Source organism: Trypanosoma brucei, chromosome 10 (genome assembly GCF_000002445.2).
Source record: "Trypanosoma brucei brucei TREU927 chromosome 10, whole genome shotgun sequence".
Taxonomy (NCBI): Eukaryota; Euglenozoa; class Kinetoplastea; order Trypanosomatida; family Trypanosomatidae; genus Trypanosoma; species Trypanosoma brucei.
In genome coordinates this window covers 3,120,460-3,132,904 of record NC_007283.1, presented here as the reverse complement: position 1 = coordinate 3,132,904, position 12,445 = coordinate 3,120,460, and the positions used below count along the sequence as shown (strand labels likewise).

At 48.3% G+C, this 12,445-nt stretch overlaps 6 protein-coding genes across 6 annotated transcripts, besides 5 other annotated features; all 6 read left to right on the top strand.

The window, feature by feature from the left end:
* Positions 1-100: 100 nt before the first annotated feature.
* Tb10.389.0290 (hypothetical protein, conserved) lies at positions 101-1,132 on the top strand (the record flags this gene model as incomplete). The annotated part of the gene is made up of 1 exon (XM_822709.1): positions 101-1,132. One exon carries the CDS (start codon positions 101-103, stop codon positions 1,130-1,132), a length of 1,032 nt encoding a protein of 343 aa, XP_827802.1.
* Positions 1,133-2,495: 1,363 nt separating this feature from the next.
* Positions 2,496-4,088, top strand: Tb10.389.0300 (hypothetical protein, conserved; the record flags this gene model as incomplete). Its single annotated transcript, XM_822708.1, has 1 exon — positions 2,496-4,088. The coding sequence occupies one exon, from the start codon at positions 2,496-2,498 to the stop codon at positions 4,086-4,088; it is 1,593 nt and encodes a 530-aa protein (XP_827801.1).
* Positions 4,089-4,430: 342 nt separating this feature from the next.
* Positions 4,431-6,989, top strand: Tb10.389.0310 (hypothetical protein, conserved; the record flags this gene model as incomplete). The annotated part of the gene is made up of 1 exon (XM_822707.1): positions 4,431-6,989. One exon carries the CDS (start codon positions 4,431-4,433, stop codon positions 6,987-6,989), a length of 2,559 nt encoding a protein of 852 aa, XP_827800.1.
* Positions 6,990-7,427: 438 nt separating this feature from the next.
* On the top strand, positions 7,428-7,973 carry Tb10.389.0320 (hypothetical protein, conserved; the record flags this gene model as incomplete). Its single annotated transcript, XM_822706.1, has 1 exon — positions 7,428-7,973. The coding sequence occupies one exon, from the start codon at positions 7,428-7,430 to the stop codon at positions 7,971-7,973; it is 546 nt and encodes a 181-aa protein (XP_827799.1).
* Positions 7,974-8,020: 47 nt separating this feature from the next.
* Positions 8,021-8,051: a microsatellite.
* Positions 8,052-8,247: 196 nt separating this feature from the next.
* Positions 8,248-8,269: a microsatellite.
* A 74-nt stretch (positions 8,270-8,343) lies between these two features.
* Positions 8,344-8,394: a microsatellite.
* Positions 8,395-8,435: a microsatellite.
* A 101-nt stretch (positions 8,436-8,536) lies between these two features.
* Positions 8,537-9,994, top strand: Tb10.389.0330 (UTP-glucose-1-phosphate uridylyltransferase 2, putative; the record flags this gene model as incomplete). The annotated part of the gene is made up of 1 exon (XM_822705.1): positions 8,537-9,994. The coding sequence occupies one exon, from the start codon at positions 8,537-8,539 to the stop codon at positions 9,992-9,994; it is 1,458 nt and encodes a 485-aa protein (XP_827798.1).
* Positions 9,995-10,729: 735 nt separating this feature from the next.
* Positions 10,730-11,764, top strand: Tb10.389.0340 (mitochondrial carrier protein, putative; the record flags this gene model as incomplete). The annotated part of the gene is made up of 1 exon (XM_822704.1): positions 10,730-11,764. The coding sequence occupies one exon, from the start codon at positions 10,730-10,732 to the stop codon at positions 11,762-11,764; it is 1,035 nt and encodes a 344-aa protein (XP_827797.1).
* An 82-nt stretch (positions 11,765-11,846) lies between these two features.
* Positions 11,847-11,891: a microsatellite.
* Positions 11,892-12,445: the final 554 nt, after the last annotated feature.

Here is a 12,445-nt window from a genome sequence, read left to right as displayed (position 1 = left end):
TGCACATAATTAGTATTGTGTTGCCCTTTGTTTTTAAAGTTGTTTCCCACTTGATCTTCATTCACCCCAGATTTATGAACGTGATGGTTAGTAGTTTGTAATGCCACGCCACCTTTCGTCGTCACTGTTACAAAAGTCGTTAACTCCGGGGGCTGCACGGCTGCTTCCCCAGAACCTGATCCCCCAGCGGCGACCAGCTCCTGGGCGGATGACATATCGCGGACCGCTGCTTGCCGAACTGGACCGCGTGCGCGACACGTGCACGACAGAAGCAACCTCCAGTGGTGTTGTTGAGGAGTCTATGGTCTCCAATGGTGCGTTTGATGCAGTGAGACCGGCGGCGCTGGGCTCAACGTCATCTGTCGCCGACGAGTACCTTGTACCAACGCCTCGTGCAACGAAATTAAAGAAGGCTGCTATGGCAGCAAGTCGAACACCGACCTTTGTGTTGCCCAACTCACGCAGCGCTACCGATGGAGAGGGGGGTGCCCGGCAAGCAAATGATGAGCGCGACGGCACCAATAGTTCGCCTCAACTCTTCTCAATTGAGTCTTACGAGACTCAACAAAGAGCACTTCGAAACATTTTCAACGAAGCTGGTCGACACTGCGTCCGCCTACGGAAAGACAGCAAGTGGTTGCTGGAAGAGAGGCGCGCATTCCGACAATCTCATCAGCGTGCTCCCACCACAAAAGAGGTGTCGCCACATGTTGACGTCGCGCTGGCTCCAGTAGGAGCACTGAAACTATCGAAGTACCTGTCTCCATGTTCAGCCAGTCGTGAGGTAGTGGAACATAGCCTTCTGTTGCATCGTACCGTAACTAAAAGTAAGCTAGTGCAAAGTAGCGAAAAGACTCTCTTCCGCTGTCTTCGGTGTTTTCATGTCTATGCGGCCCGACCGCGCACGCTTTTACGTGGCGAGGTCGCTCAGAGCTGGCTTGAATACGAAGCGGAAGCGGCGAAGGAGGAGAGGGCAAGGCAACTAGCCCGGAGACCACATCTGCGCAAGAAAAAATACAGCATAGGACGTCAACGCGCTTCATTGGCCAACGACCCGCGGTGTTGCCCACTTTGTCGCAGTACCAAGGCACAGTGGATGATGGAATACGTCCACCACCACACCCACGGCTGATATTGTGGAAGGGTCTTCACTGACTATGCAATATATGCGAATTTCAATGGAGGTAAAGGAATGAGGGGGTATACGCGAGATTCACCATGACCGTACCTATTCCACGTAGAAATCATTTTATTATGACAAGCGTTATCTGCCCCTCATTAGTACACATTTCATGCCTCTGGTAATGAAGAAAGTGAACATCACACCAGTCCATGAGTGTTTCTCGTCGTATTTCTAAGCTTTTCTCGCTCCTTCGGATCGTGCGGTTGGCTCCTAATTTAGCTCCATGCAACTGGGCCTTTTTTCCTCATAGTTATGAGCACGAGAAGGCAATCCGTTGGCGAAAAAATCGACAGTTTTCACACCGTTGCGGCTGTGTTTTTCATCGTCACTTGCCTTAGGCGGTTGCTGTGCTGTGGAGCCAATTTCCTGTGAAAAAAGTTTTGTTGGACGGGGATTGTTTATGGCCGCTTTGTGCCTTTGGTAAGACGTAGGAGGTAAGTTCCAGACATATCGCGCACACTCCGTTACCAATAGGGGGCTCACAACCCCCACGTGCATACGGAGGCAGAGATAGGACATAAGGCTGAGGTACAGTTACCGGATTGAAGGTTCACCTTTTCCGACGGTCACAAGTTACGATGGTGCGCACTGTAGGATAAGGAGTGCTACGCAACGGGAGGCAAATAAAAGGAAAAAAGGAATCAGTACGGATGGCTCAACCAATGGAAAAGTTTTCAATGAATTCAACGGGACGAGAAGGAGCTTGGTTCTACGATTATGAGTTCGCTTATCGTGATCTCTATATAATTTTTAAATAGCACCTTGGGAGTTGTGGTCACCAGCACCTGTATGTCTGCGACTAGCGCAGTCAGCGCATCGACGTTGTACAAGTGTGCGTATCAAACGCGTGTACACTTAATGTGTTGATCAGTTTCTCCCCAACTGTTCTTCACCGCTTCTCGAGCGGTGATACGCTTTGCCGCTTACGATGCCTGCCGCAGTGTTAATCGGTGCGGACAACACCCTTCCGGACTGTGCAATGGAGAGGGATCTATATTAACATCGCAACATATACCTTTGTCGATCTACAAGCCATTCTACCGCGTTTCTGTGGCGTGCGACTTACACAAGTTAAATTTGTATTACACAAACTGTAGCGAACGGAGGTGTTGGATTAAGCGGGGAAAACTGAGGTTATTGCTTCCTTATTTATTTTGTCTTATCTTCAGCTGCAAAACGTCATACTTTTCTTTTTTTTTTAAATCATTGTCCACCATATCAATACCGCCAACCCACACAAACACACACCACTCGGATAAGAGGTGAGAGGGGACCTCGTAGGACCACTTGTACAACCTGTGCGTCGAGTAGAATGTCGCCAACTCGTGCGCAAAGACTCGAGGGTCTTGAACGAATCGCCTACTGCTCGGATGTGAAACTGTTTTTTCTTGTGTCCGGGTCGCGCATGTTCTTGTTGCTGCTGATGCTCTTCCTTCGCGTTGCACTTCCGCATATTTATGGCACGGAGCTGCTATGGGACAGCGGGACTTTGCTATATGATGATATGAACAGTACGTGGAGTCTGTTAAACTTTCCTCGGAGTTGGGATGGTGTGCATTTCTTCCACGTGGCCAAACATGGGTACTCCCATGAAAATGTTTGCGCGTTCTTCCCACTCGTTCCATTTATTGTTCGGACAGTTTCATGGTTAAACGACGTGCTTTTACCGGAATTTTTGACGGCGGTGCCAGTTACCTTTCAGGTGGCGTTGCTGAATGTTGCCATGGGTGGTGCCGCGGCTGTCTGTTTGCGGCGCATCACCATCCTTACCCTGCTCAGTGGGTCCCATGGCGTGGATTACACCAATAAAAAGGATAAAGCAATGTCAATGACATCCGGAACTTGGTTGGACAGCCTTCCGCTGCCGCCTCCGTATTATCGGCACGAGGTGACGGTGAAGGAACACTTGAACGCTAGGCTATGGAAGGAAGTAGGTGCAACAGTGCTGATGTGGATGCTAAGTCCTACGGCTGTGTTCAGCGTGGTGCTTTACACGGAAAGTGTTTTCTCCTTTGCAACGTTTCTTGGCGTGTATATGCTTATCGTTTCACCTCAAGGGAAGTGGCGAACTGCTGCTGCTGAGGCAGGGGCCGTGTTGTGCTTCGCCGTGGCAGGTTGTGCTCGATCCAACGCGACAACATACATTGGATTCGTCCTGTATCCTGTCTTCTTGCAGGTGTTTTTTTTTGACACCTACAGAAAGCGATACGCCAAGCGGTATGGCGTAACCTCTCCAATTCGTCGGTGGCCGAGCTTAGCAAGATGTGTGATTGTGTTGATTGAGGTGGTTATCATCATTACACCATATCTCGGGCTAAACTACTTGTGTTATAGCCGTTTCGTTCCATTGTGGGATGACATGTCCAGAGCCGCAATCGGCGGCCGCTTCTGGGCATTCTACGGTTGGATGCAAAAGCGGTACTGGAATGTCGGGTTCCTGCAGTCTTACCGTTGGGGCAATGCACCGAATGTACTCATCAGTGCTCCCATTATGTTTTTTACCGTGCGCGGCTTTGTTCTGTTTATAGTTCAGCCTGCTCTGGCGCGGAGTATGGAAACTGAGTCAAATATTTCAAAAGAATATCAAGAACCGAGAAGCGATTGCCGGGAAGACCGGTGTGGAAATAAAAAGCAACGCCTGTTTTCAATTTACAAACTAATGGAGAACCTTGTTCAGTCTTCCAACATCATCTGTCTTCTCGTGATTCTCGCTTTTGGCGCCACTATGGCGCATGTTAATGTGGTGAATCGTCTAGTCATGTCTTCTCCGGCATTGTATTGGCTTTGGGGTCGGCAGTTTGTGTGTGACCCGTGGGGAGGGAACACAGTTGTAATGGTTCGTATATTCCTGCTCTGGAATTGTATAGGCGCACTGTTTGTACCAAATGGCTTGCCATGGACCTGAAGTGGGAATTGAAAGGAAGCCTTCACGGTGAACGTTTGTTGCTCTGGATGGAGCCTACTCTGTGTGTGACCAAAGGATGGATAAAACACAGCGTAAAAGATTGAGCGGATGATGCCACTTTTACGATATAGGGTAATGTGGTTCTCAGTGTCCGGATGCACTGCAGTATTTTCGGGTTATCCAGATTCTGCTGAGCACACAAATCAATTATTATTGTTTTCTCTTTTTCTTGAATCATTTATTGCTTTCGTTGTTGTTGTTGTGTTTCTCTGCGACTGAAACAGAAGTGGAAGAGGCAGTGGGCAAGCATTTATCACATTGTTTAGCGCCCCTTTGTAGAGGATGGACGGCTTCACCTCCAACAGCAAGAAAGGCTGGGGATCTACGCTGGCTGGCAAACAAACCGAGTTCTCACGACGCCGCGCTTCGATTGAAAGCAGACAGCCAAGCTCATGTGTAGGAAGATATGTAGCAAGCGCGAGAACGTCGCTAGCATCACAAGAGCAACTGTCCAGGTACAGACGGCTTGCAAGCAACATGCCGAAGCGTTTCCTCTACAGGCATCTCTCACTTCGACGGAAAGTTAGGCCTCTTTTCATCTGTGCCCTTTCGCTGCTTTTCGCTGCCGCCATGCGCCGCGTCCTGATCCGGTACCGAAAGCAGGTCCGACTCGAAACCGTTGAAAAAGTAAGGGCTGCTTATAAGATTCAATGTATGTGGCGTGACCGTCAACAGCGGAAGCGTATTCGCCAGAGGACTGCAATTAGTGTGCTCGTTCCATTCTTGCGAAGTCGGCTGACGCGCATTTCCAGAAGGAAAGAATTAGCTGCTCGCTTTTTGCAGCGCGTTTTTCGGTCCCAGAAGGAGCGGCACTTTGTCCACTGGATGTACAAAAATATGAAGTACAATCAGGCTATTTCTCTTATACGGTTCTTTTTGCAACGATGTGTGGCACATCGTTGTCGGGAAAACCTTTCGCTTCAACGTGACGAGCGGCGGGCGTACGAGTCCCAATACGCCTCGAGGGCACTGGCTATCATGCGTGAAGAGCGTATGGAGGTCCTGCAAATACAACACATGATGAGCAGAGTAGCTAACACGGTGTTGACACCCATGATCCCGCGTGTGGTGCTTGAAGATGAGATACTGCAAACCACTGGTTGTGGCGCCATTCCACCCCCTCCGCTAAAGGTCGAAGATGTTGATAGTGACTGTCTTACGAGGGCAGCAGAGGAAACGGATGCGCACACTGCTGGGAGTGGCGGAAAGCTGCCTTTAACCATCAACGAATTACCGTGGACCTCTGCCCTGCATAGTGAAGAGGGCACACGACGGTGTCTAGGCGAACTTTTTGAAAGTTGGCTGCCCCAATGCCCTCGGGCAGGGGGAGAGAAATTGGACATTGGTGGTAGGGAAATAGATTTGCCCTCGTGTAAGGGCGCGCAAGCGCTTCCTCAGTTAGCAGAAGATGACACGGGAACTAAAAGGCCACCCCACGTAGTAACTCCGTGCGGGAACGACGGATCACTTAAACAACTGATAGGTGCATTTCTCGAACTCCTCGTATGCACAGAATCCGTGGAGCGGAAAGCAGTTGAAGCAGATATTCAGCGACGTCGGGGGGAGATGTTTCGAAGACTAGATTTCGCTTCATCACTGATTCAATCGGTGGGTACCGCACCGCCGCTTTACGCGAATCTACTGGTGCAACTGGACGAACCATGGGTGGTTCGAAAGGCAGAAAAGCTTTTCCGTGAAGAACAGGAAAAGCGTCATAAGATGCTAGAGGAGTATATGGTTATCCCACTGCAGTTCTTGGATCGGCCAATGCGTAGCGCCGCAGCCGAGGAACGGAGGAAGTGGATAAAGCAGCGTGTAAAGACACTTAGAGGTTTTATCGGTAGGCGCGGAGAGGAGACCGGCAACGCTAGGTCTTTTGTGACAAAGAATGATGCACAGGGAGGGAGTCCGACCGGACAGTACTCCATCTCGGGAAATATTCCATGCGAAGTGTACCAGGACACCACTGTTGTGTCGCCGATTATGTCAGTTACTGTCCAAGGATTAGTGTCTCCCCGCCATCAACGACAAGGATTACCATTCATCACCGTACTACCCTTGCTAACAAAATCAGGTGCGTCACGTCATGCACCGCAGCTGCAGCACAGTCGACCCACCTTACATAGTCAACATTTTGCCTCAGTTGCGTCCTCATGGCATCAGGTGGTGCAAAACCCTTCACGTGAGAGATTTCCATCTTATGATGTAAACAATATTCACAGCACGCTTGCCACGAGCCCACGTGAAACTTCTTTTGATGTGGAGCGGCGCAGCGAAATGCTCACCTCAGGTTATGGTAATGAAAACTTGGTGGGGCGGAGGTCTTTAGACCCCATAAGCAATGGTTCTGGCAGGCAATATGTCTACAACACTACTCATCGTGGAACATTTACTACATCTTTAGTCAGCGGGGAGCGAAGTCAAAGGGTGGAAGAACTGGAGGAGAGTGGCACTAAAAGTGGGACTCAGCTACCCCAAAGTGCCAGTCACTTGCCAACAGGCCACTATTCCTCTGAGGGATGCACAGTAGCCGAACCACCCAGGGGAGGTGGGCGTTGCGGCGGTAATGATCAGGTTATCCGTAGGGATGAAACAGGTATCAGTCAGGGCCACACAACGCAGAAGCCACGTTTTCCACTTTTACGGGTATCGCGTCAGTTGAGACCAGAACCCATGCAACCTCTCCAACGAAGTGAAATAAACCCTCCACCACAGCTCTTTAAGAGTTGCAGTAGTGGGGCTGATTATGTACAGCTTCGGCGTATATGTCCGGTGGCACCCCACGATTCAACCACCATGGGCGGGGTTGGGTCTTCCAGATTCGGTACTTCTCAACTTTGAGGTATTTTGTGAGGGGAGTTCAAAAAGGAAAAAAAACACGACGACTTCCCTATCTTCATTATTGTGTGTGTCAACTACATGTAACAATTGGGGGTCAGAGATCCTCAAGAGGAAAAGAGCGGTTTTTTGACGAGGCATTGGGACGAAGGAGTGGGTAACAATACAAATAATCACGAAGGGCTCCATTCTCACACATTTACACACTCCCTAAGGGAGGGGGACGTTGTTTGACATTCCGTCCCCCCCTCCCCAGACACACTTCACCTTAGTGTGAATGTAAACTATTACCAGTTTTTTTTTAAAAAAAGACAATTTCTATTGCAGTGTATCTCGTGTATATAACTTTATTTTCTTCCGATTATGAACCAAATGGTTTATGAAATGACATTTACGCTACTCTGTTCCTTTCATTACTTTTAGTGAGGCTCACTGGGGGGTATGGGCAAACGCCGAGTTGGGGGTAACTCCCGTGTCCTCCGCAAGAAGAAGGTTAGGGGCGCTAAAAAGGGTAGCTGTTTGGATTCCGTTGCTGCTGTGATTGCGGCTGCTCGTGGGGTCAAAACTGTGCCATTGAGAATAAAAAAGATGACTGGCCACAAGCGGTCAGGTAAACGCGATCAAGACGTTTTTGCAGCCTTGCGGACGGAGCGTAGCAAACTCCTAAAGCGGCAAGCGGCCGAACGGATGGTGCTAAAGGAACACACACGTGAACTGGAGGCGCGACGGCAGAGGATTAGGAAGGGTGAAGATGCCAAGATGGAGCGGCGGGAATTAGGGAAGTACATTCGGCAGTTGCAAAAGGAACAGGAGGAAAAACACCGGAAGGAACTCGGTGCTATTGAGGAAGCTATCCTGTTGCGAACAGGTAAAAAAGCTATTAATAAGATATGCCAACATGAAGAATGGGAAGATATTGATGACGACGATGAAGAGGGGGTTGGAGAGCATGAGCTCCATGAGATGTTTGCACACTTGACCACATAGCGATTATTCCTTTTTTTGTGTGTGTGTGTAGGGGGGGGGGTTAACGAACACACACTCACACACATACACACACACACAAAAAAAAAAAGGAATAATCGCTCGGTGCGTCAGTCCTGATGTGGTGGCAGTTTCAAATACACAGTAGCAGGACCAGTTAAAGTCACTCTCGCGTTACCGTATGTTGTTTCCTTTTAGAGGGAATAAATTTAATGCAGTATGATTTTCAACAGGAAGAATTCACGTAAAATGACCAGTGATTGGGGAAGTATGCACATGTGTGTGTGTGTGTGTGTGTGGTGGTAGCGACCTTTTGCTTTCCTTGTTGTCACTTCGTGCACTTCCTTCTCTCATCCTTTTCTTGGAATGTTTGTTGCTTGATTGATTGATTGATTGATTGATTGATTGATTGATTGATTGATTGTTGTTGTTGTTGTTGTTGTTGTTGTTGTTGTTGTTGTTGTTTTTTAAAAACGCGCACACAATTCAGAACGAACAGAAAAATACGCAAGCTCATAAGATCAGATACCTCGGAACGGTGTCAGTGTGTGCTGTTGTGTCACACGATGCCGCTAAACCCTCCTTCAGCCTTTTCAGGGGCAGCTTTGGCCTGCTTGGAAAAAATGCAGGCATCAGGTGTTGAGGAGAAGTGTATTCATATTTTCCTCATCCAACACGCTCTTGTCCGGAAAGGAGAAACCGGCTATATACCCGAGAAGTCAATATTTCCGGTGGAATCTCTTCCCTTCCTTCAGGGTATCGAAACGAAGGGAGAAAACACTGCGTTACTGCGACAAGCGGTCGTTCTTAAACTCAACGGCGGTCTTGGTACCGGGATGGGGTTGAACGGCCCCAAGAGCCTGCTACAGGTGAAGAATGGCCAGACGTTTCTTGACTTCACAGCCCTGCAGTTGGAGCATTTTCGTCAAGTGCGTAACTGTAACGTGCCGTTTATGCTGATGAACTCGTTTTCCACATCGGGAGAAACTAAGAATTTTCTTCGGAAGTATCCTACCTTGTACGAGGTGTTTGACTCAGACATCGAACTCATGCAAAACAGAGTGCCCAAGATAAGGCAAGACAATTTCTTTCCCGTCACCTACGAGGCTGACCCAACGTGCGAGTGGGTACCACCAGGACACGGGGACGTATATACGGTGCTTTACAGTAGTGGTAAGTTGGATTACCTGTTGGGCAAAGGCTACCGCTACATGTTTATATCAAACGGAGACAACCTTGGCGCGACACTAGATGTGAGGCTTCTGGACTATATGCACGAAAAACAGCTGGGGTTTCTCATGGAGGTGTGTCGCCGTACGGAGTCAGACAAAAAGGGAGGCCACTTGGCGTACAAGGATGTCATTGACGAGACTACTGGACAAACGCGACGACGTTTTGTTCTTCGCGAATCTGCTCAGTGTCCAAAAGAAGATGAGGATAGCTTTCAAAACATCGCGAAGCACTGTTTCTTTAATACGAACAACATTTGGATAAATCTCATGGAATTGAAGAAGATGATGGACGAGCAGTTGGGAGTGCTGCGGCTTCCAGTGATGCGAAACCCCAAGACGGTGAACCCGCAGGACAGTCAATCAACGAAGGTGTACCAGCTGGAGGTGGCGATGGGTGCCGCAATTTCTCTATTTGATAGATCGGAAGCAGTAGTGGTTCCAAGGGAGCGGTTTGCACCTGTGAAGACTTGCAGTGATCTACTTGCGTTAAGGTCTGATGCGTATCAGGTGACGGAGGATCAGCGTCTTGTTCTGTGTGAGGAGCGAAATGGAAAGCCACCAGCTATTGATCTTGACGGTGAGCATTACAAGATGATTGACGGATTCGAAAAGCTTGTGAAGGGAGGAGTGCCATCCTTGCGACAATGCACATCACTTACCGTCCGTGGATTGGTGGAATTTGGTGCCGACGTTTCCGTTAGAGGGAATGTGGTTATTAAAAATTTGAAGGAAGAGCCTCTGATCATTGGGAACGGACGCGTTCTTGACAATGAGGTTGTGGTAGTCGAGTAGGTGATAAAACAGCTTACCTGTCACATCTAAAGAGAAAAGGGGGGGAGGTTAGGAAAGTGTGGTACACACAAGTACTTGCATTATCTGATGCTGGGCATATGTGTTTACCACTGCTTGCAGCGCTGACAACAGCTCTATGGCTGTTTTTTTTTTGTAGAGTACAAAACGGATTTATGGAGTTTATTTTTCAATGTGAGGCTCACATTTGCCCTCTCTTGTCTGCGAACATATTTTTTTTAGCAGCTTTAGCGATATCGATAACAGTGAAAATCCAATAAACTTTGGGAGTCGGAGGGAGGAGGAGGAACCTTTCCTTCCGCTCCTTTTCCCCTTTTAACCCCACTTCGTTTACCTGTCTTTGCATGCAGTTAATCAAATGACATTTTTATTGGGCTCGGGACTAGCGCTGCTTTGCCCCCCCCTCCCTGCTTTATTAAAAACAAAAAAAATCAATAAAAAAAGTTCTCTTGTACCCTTCAGCATTGTACACATAAATTGGGAACAGTGTGTGTTTGTTTTCACCTTTAAAAAAAAAACATAGTGGACGTCCTCACATTAAGTTAGATGAGTATCACCAACATCGCTGCCGTTGACGACATTACATCTGGTAGTTCATCAAAGGTTGAGTATCCGTCTAGCGCACCGTCACCAACGTCACTGTCTAGAAATGCAGTGAACCGCAGTTTCTCTGATCTTCACAAAGATACATGGTTTGTGTTAGTCAGCTTTAACGCAATGCTACGAACGTTGCTGCTGCATCCACTTTACCTTGCCATATCCCGTAAGCGCATCACAAGGGAAGCGAAACCTCCATCCGTATTCTCCATCATAGCCTCTGCATACCGTGGTGAAGTGGGCGGTGGCAACAACTCGAGTAAGAAAGTGAGGGGTCTTCGGGCTATTTATCGTGGTGTTGGGGCGGCAATGATAGGAAACCTTATAGGCGAACTGGTCTATCTCCACACGATGGAATGGACGAAAGAGGCACTGGATGTCGCATTCGCCGACGCGAACGTTGCTCCTGAGCGCGGCCGTGATTTCCGGACCAACAGTTTCTCAGCAGCTGTGGGTGGCATGGCGGGGGAGCTAGCATCACTTCTTCTTGTAACTCCCATTGTGGTTGTGTGCAACCGCCAAATGACTGCGGGGTATGGCATGAGTAGCAGCAACACCTACGGATCACTCCGTGACACTTTACGGGAGGTCAGTAATCTCTACAAGCAACCCGGCATCGGTACAAGTTGGGGCACTGCTCGATACAAATTGCGTGGTCTCTACGCTGGGCTTCTGCCCGGTATCATGACACTCCCCGCAAGTGGCGTGTGGTGGGCACTCTACAGCAGGTCAAAAGCTATTCTATATACAATGGCAGAACCAACCCTCTCGCGCTGGGAGCGGGAGATGAGCCTCGTTGGGGAGAAAAAGTCACCATGGCAGCAAAATTGGCTTCTTTCCCCAACAGACAACCCCGCACTGAACGCCTTTGCGGGTGTGGTCGCAAGTTGCGTAACATCGTTTTTATTTAATCCCGTTGATGTGCTACATACGAGGATGCAGGCTCTCCCTACAGTTTCTGGAGCTGTCAAGGGCGCCCAGTACACCTCTTTGCGTACTGTAGTACGTGACCTTTTATCAGCGGAGGGATGGCGAGGGTTGTTTAAGGGTACTGTTGCAAACGTAGGCGCATCAGTTGTGGGTGGCGTGGTTTTCTCGTCAGTATTTGAGTTAACGAAGCTCGGAAGTGACCGAGAACTCTGGAAACAAATATGAAGCGGGGGGGGTGGGGGGGAGGAGAAATGGTGTGGTACACGTTGCTGTGATATCCATCTATTCCGCACTGTTGCTGATAGGTTATATTTGTATATATATATATATATATATATATATATGTATATATTGCCAGAATGTCTGAATGTCGCCCTCGCAACCAACTCACAAATTTTGGAGTGTCTCGCAACTGCCTGAAGAGCGTTATTTCGCCACCGTACCATCAATTTCCCTGGCAGTTATAGCATCGAAATGATATACAAACACGTTTAACGGCAACACCATCGGTTTCATAGGTGTATAACCTTGGATTAAATGATGTGCATATAGTTTTTTTTTCTGTGAAGAAAAAGAAAAGAAAGAGAATTAAAAGCGAGTACGATGCCTCATTGCGTGTACAGAGGCGCCACTTCTACATGAACCCCAGTGAGGTTCCGCAAGTGGTGTGTTTACATCTGATAAAGTGAGGTTTAATCACCATTAAATAATACTCTCTCCCTTTACGGTGTGTGTCTATCTGTGTGTGTTTATTTGTTTGTTTAACCTCTACATATCGTACTTGTGTGTCACCCGTCAATTACGAGGGAGAGGGAAATGTTGCGTATATGTACGGTTTAGTAATGCCCTTCTTATAAAACTATATCAGATTTGTTACCTTTGCCTTAATTCTTCCTTCGACATCAG